General features: G+C 36.5%; 1 protein-coding gene across 1 annotated transcript; it reads left to right on the top strand.

The window, feature by feature from the left end:
• The first annotated feature begins 258 nt into the window (after nt 1–258).
• Nucleotides 259–5,134, top strand: LOC105184109 (secretin receptor). Its single transcript, XM_011142663.2, has 10 exons — nt 259–374; nt 1,346–1,422; nt 1,723–2,126; nt 2,731–2,825; nt 2,897–3,056; nt 3,772–3,928; nt 4,011–4,144; nt 4,278–4,369; nt 4,602–4,740; nt 4,814–5,134. The coding sequence occupies exons 2-10, from the start codon at nt 1,353–1,355 to the stop codon at nt 5,042–5,044; spliced, it is 1,482 nt and encodes a 493-aa protein (XP_011140965.1). The 5' UTR covers nt 259–374; nt 1,346–1,352; the 3' UTR covers nt 5,045–5,134.
• The last annotated feature ends 866 nt before the right edge of the window (nt 5,135–6,000 follow it).

Raw genomic sequence — 6,000 nt, 5'->3', positions numbered from 1 at the left:
TTAAACAACTTAGTCGTATTATCCTCTGATCGACTCTGAATCGATAATAAATTACTTTCAATGCACTAAAGTGCTTCGCGTACTCCTTGTCTGCCGACTCGCTTATCTATATTTCTACCGGATTGGTTTCCGTCGATGCGTCGTCATCAGAAGAAGGTTGGTCGGAGTGCGGAAAAGTGTAACATGTGATCGCGCAGCCGCTCGATTCTCATGCGACGAGCTTTTGTCAAGATACCAGAAGGTACGCGATCAGTCGAACGCATAAGTGGACATTCTGAAGAAAGTCCAGTAGCTCGTGAGATATATCATCGTCTTTGCACAATCTAACGAGACAAGAGAAGAGCAACAGAGAGAGTGATAAAATAAAATCAGAGGTGAGATAGAGCTTAGAAAAAATCGTCAACTCGATAATTAAATAATCAAACAATTACTTATTTTTACGTTTGGTATATTCGTATATTTGGTATATTTGGTATATTCGATGTGTTAGTTTGCGTTATTTTACGCACAATTTACTTATAAACAGGCATATCAATCTCTAATTCTAATGTGAAACTTGATATACTTTTAGAATAAACAAAATTCTGAGCTTTTTATCTGCTAAAACGCAAATTTAAGCGGAAATTATCCTCTAAAATTTCATCCCTCTTATGCCATTTCGGTAACTTTTCTCGATACGAAAGAATCTTTCTGGCAAATATTTTACACTTTTTTTAATGTAAAATATAGTTACAATATTTCATGTAAAATCTACTGTAGTCTATACCATATATACATATAGTAACAAAAAATGCTTAAAATAATAAACTATAATATTTTACACAAGAGATAGTAAAATACTTGTCTAAACAGTTTCTGTATTTTCAATAATTTCTCATTTTTAATACGAATATCACAACAATACGAATAGTACAAAATCCTTCATTTTAAAGAAAAATTGGGGGACAATTTAAAAATATTATAACAGAGAGAAAGAGAGAGAGAGAGAGAGAGAGAGAGAGAGAGAGAGAGAGAAAAGAGAGGGATTAATTCGCACCGATAGTAGAAATAAATCATGTAGATATAGAAAAGAAATAAAAGAGATTAAGACAGCGAAATATTCCGGAAATTTTTTCACAAAGCGCTCCGTACGACTTGTATCTAAATAATAATAGAATAGTGAATATGAAATATGTATTGTGTATAATAGCAATACATATGCAATGATTCGTGAGTAATGCGAACGGAATGAACGACCAGAGAAAATTCCGCTGAAATATAAAAATTGTCGAAATAACTAGTCTAATAGACGCAGTTTTGTTCTGTTTCGTTTCCTTTTCTTTTTTTTTTTTATCAACTTTTTCAGCGTCACGATGGCAGTCGCGGAGATAAAGCGTTTCCTAGACGAGCAGCAACACAAATGCGATCGTCTTCTTAACGAAAGTGAGTTCCAATTATCTTATGCGCTGTACATCAATTTAATATATAAATAATAATGATCACTATGATATTTATACAAAACTCGTATTTTTTTTTTTTTCTTTACCGTCAACCACCTGTATAATGCGCATGCAAATATATATTTTGAGAACGAAAAGAACAATTATTATGTGAGAAAAATTATTTTAACTCTAACATGACATTCGAGATTAGCTTTCAAAAACGAAAAGAAAGAAAAAACCATTATCATCGTCAACGGGAAACACCGGACTTTACGAGAATTCTCGTTTGTGCTGTCAAAAGTCTTCAAGATTAGCTCGTCCGGCGACTTTGACAACAGCACCGATAGGTATCATCTGTTGAAGAAATACCATGGCCTCGCGGGAACGAACGCCATCATCAACGAGACCGACAACAGGATAGAAATCCCTCCATGTCCGTCGATTCTGAATCTGTTCTGTTGGTCACTCTCAAACATTCGCGGCACAACCGTTTTATCTTGTCCGCTGGCCTGGATCATAAGATCTGACGATCTGACGAGTAACAGCCTGAAGAACCTGACGATGAGCAGCAGGATCTGCCTAGCGAACAATCAGTGGTATCAGAACTTGAGCGGTACCTCCTCGAGCCTGTGTGCAGCGAGTGACACCTCTTACATGTCCAATTACACCCACAAGTATCCACTAGACCTCGCCATAGGCTTGAGCGTAAGCTTCATCTACATTCGTTATATATATGTTAAAACTGGGGATCCATGTGCGTTGAGTTTCGAGCTATCATTCTCTTTTCAGTCATTATTGCACCAACGTGAGATTCATTCAGAGTTTGTTGTTCAACATATTGAACGTTTGCTGTGATTCAGATAAAATTATGTAGATGATCGTTCAGATAAAGCTCTAGTACCGACTCATTTTTATCCAGATAATATATTAATAATAATAAATACATATCATCGTTATTTGCATTTCAAGTTAAAGAAAGGTGTTACCTTTACAAAATTATTCAAGATACCGTACACAGATTATTTAATTTCATAGATTCACAGATTACGGACACAGTTTACAGATTACATCGTTGCAAATCTATGCAATATTGAATTATTTGTTTGTACGTCGTAGACATTTGCATTAATATCGCATATATCAGACGGCATTGAGACTGACAGAGATCGCATTGGGATTCATTTATAATCAGGGCATAGTGCCAAGAGAAATTTACATATTTCAACCTTATCCTTATCTGGCTGATTTTAAATATTTAATTCATCTGAGCGTAACATTGAATATATTAAACATGATGCGTTTTCGATAGAGATGGTTGCGGATCATCAAGATAATTTCGTTCGTTGGGTACACTACATCGCTGATTACTTTGATTGCCGCTATGGTGATCTTCTCTTTACTTCGGTAAGCGTATGTTTCTGGCGCGGAGCTTGTGCTTTATCCATCCGTCGCTAACGTCGTTTTCCGTCACGCAGGAAACTCTGGAATCCCAGAAACAGACTGCACATGCATCTTTTCGCGTCCTTTATCATGAGAGCCTTTATGGCGCTCCTGAAATATTTGATCTTCATCGACGGCATCGGATTTTCCAAGAACTTTGTCTTTATTGACGAGATAAATGTTTCCATCAAGGAGGTAAAAGATATTTATACGCAGGATATTAACGCTTGTGTGCGGGTAAAACGCACCAAAAAGGAATTTTCTATCTAAGAAATATCGCGCGATATAACTATTAAGAAATTAATTAAAGCGTGCCAACTAATGAATGCGCAGAGAAATGGTAAGATGAGTTTCACAGGCACGACATAAGAGAAAAAGTCCGTTCAAAAAATTGTATAAAATTGTATAAAATTGATTGTATAAAATCTCTCATATATTATTTCATAAATAATTATAAATAATATATATAAATTGTGTATAATTTATGTATGAATTGGGTCTCTGTATGGTCATATACATAATTATATGAAATTATACACGTACACAGAGAAAATGCTGTCGAATGGGGAAAAAGAAAAAAATTCCTTCGTCCAATTATATATACGTCTATATCGCGAGCTGTCGTAAATATAAGCATTTTATTTGAATTTGTACAATAGCATTTATTTTACAGTGTGGACATGTGCAATTACGTATGTTTATATATGGCCATACAAAGATGCAAAATTCATATGTAATTATATATAATTATTTTTTGTCGGGAGAGCTATCTTAAATTCGTTTACGATCTGCTAGTGGATGTGGTTCAGCATCGTGAGTCTTCCCTCTATACTTGCTGTTTTATACGTATATTTTGAATAATAACCCGCTAATAAACCGAATTTGCTAACTGATTATTTCACGTTCGCAGACTTGGGTCTGCAAGGTTTTCATGAGTTTATGGCAATACTTCATCATGGCGAACTACTCGTGGATCCTGATGGAAGGATTGTATCTGCACAACCTGATACTCCTAGCGCTCTGTTCCAAAACCAGCACGATAACGCTGTACATTCTATTGGGTTGGGGTGAGTTGGATTCTGATGAAGATCGCTTCGTTTTTCTAAGTTTCGACGTACTTTGTTCAAATTTAACTTTATCATCTTTCAGGTCTCCCTGGCTTGATAGTAGTGCCATGGATCATAATACGCGCAACCATGGAGGACACTTTTTGCTGGACCATCAACGACAATTCCTTGTCGTTTCTTATCATCATAAGGATACCGATCATGATATCCATTCTGGTACGTTAACTGCATTAGATAGAATGATGGTTCTCATTACAGAAATAATCTAACTGTCTCTCCTCCCTTCCCTCCCTCTCCATCGCTCATCTCTCGCTTTCTCTCTTTCTCTTTCTCTATTTTACTCTTACAGTTCAATTTCATGCTGTTCCTGAACATCGTCCGCGTGTTGTTCGTGAAGCTGAAAACATCAGTGCATCTGCAGCAAAAGAAGATGCAGTACAAGTTGGTATACCAGTCCCGATATGTGAGGAAAGGAAAAGTTTTATCCTATAAATGTTCATATTATTGAATATTTGAACATGTAAAAGAAACATGAAAACATAATGTTTATGAGTTACACACTTAAAGTGGCAAAACCACAGCATGTAATATTCGCGTCTTCTATTGGTATTTCGATCAAGTCATTTAATTTTTATCTTGAGCGGATAAACAGTCGCATTTATCATTAATTCAGAAGGTGGGCGAAGTCGACCCTGGTCTTGATCCCACTTTTCGGAGCTCACTATGCCATTTTCATAGAATTATCCTACCACGAGAATCAGCACATTGAGCTCGTCTGGCTTTTTTTCGATCAGCTGTCTGCATCCTTCCAGGTATTTGCTGTAATAGGGCAAAATCTATTCCATCGTATGGTTGATGGCGTGCTAATGCCATTTATCTTTGCAGGGTACCTTCGTGGCTCTGCTTTACTGTCTGCTAAACGGCGAAGTGAGAGCGGAACTACATCGCATTTGGAACATCCGGCGATCCAAGAGGAGCATTGATTCCTTCAACTCCGGGCATCGAGAATTATCGAAGAACCCGAGGAACAAGATAAATCGAAAGCGTCACCGATCGGAGGGTGACAACGTCTCTTATCCTGCGAGTATCAGTATGAGGGAGTTATCCCTACCGTAGAAGAAAAAAATCAATATAACACACAGACTTCTTCACTTAAATATCCCGAGAGAGATTATAAGTAAAATTTATATAAATATGTATTAGAGAAGCACACAGTTATCGATACAAATAAGTGAACAATGATTTAAAATGACACATTAATTACAGTAAGAATTATAAGAAGATATCGAATCCCTCTAAAGAAAGGAACATAACGAGAACTCCTAATTTTATATATTCTTTTATTTCCATTATATATTTTCTACCGTCATCGTTAACAATTATCGTTTGTCGTTAACGATTGTACAAAATAGCTTTCAACGATATCTGACGACAGATGACGTTAAACGATGCCACCAACTCTCGGCAAATATGTACGACCTTTAGGGGTTGTATTCGCAACCCCTAGGGGTTCTGTTCTAGACACGTTTACCGACAATTGTCGATTCAGTACTTGCCGTAGTACAGTTATCTTATGATAATATCTACGAAAGAGCACATACCAAAGCCGACAGTTAACAATAAAAGAGTGTATGAGAAAATAACGAAATAGTAAAAAAATCATTCGTCAGTAATAATTGTCGTTTTGGTATTTATCGTTACGCAGGTTAAATTAATATTTTCGGATAGTTATAAATTAATATCTTACCGAGCGTGATTACACCAAACGACGCTTTATTTATATCTTATATTCTGTGCTTCCACGGAAATTCCACGGAAACACCGACCGATCGTGAAAAGTGTTGTCGTCGTACGTATCTCTTCGACATATTCGAGCTATTTTCAATAAAGACAGAATCGAAATTCATTTATTTAACTCAGCTGACAGCTGAGCGTGCGCCGTTCTAGCGCGAAAATGATCGATACTTGTTTGATTCGATTAATAACGTGTTTCCTCTGGTAATGGATTTCACCACAATGACGACAGGCGACATTATGCACGGCGGAGCTTTGCGATAATTGAATTAAAGGGG

The sequence above is a fragment of the Harpegnathos saltator genome, unplaced genomic scaffold, assembly GCF_003227715.2.
Source record: "Harpegnathos saltator strain DR-91 unplaced genomic scaffold, Hsal_v8.6 scaffold280, whole genome shotgun sequence".
Classification (NCBI taxonomy): Eukaryota; Metazoa; Arthropoda; class Insecta; order Hymenoptera; family Formicidae; genus Harpegnathos; species Harpegnathos saltator.
This window is presented reverse-complemented; position numbering and strand designations above follow the sequence as displayed.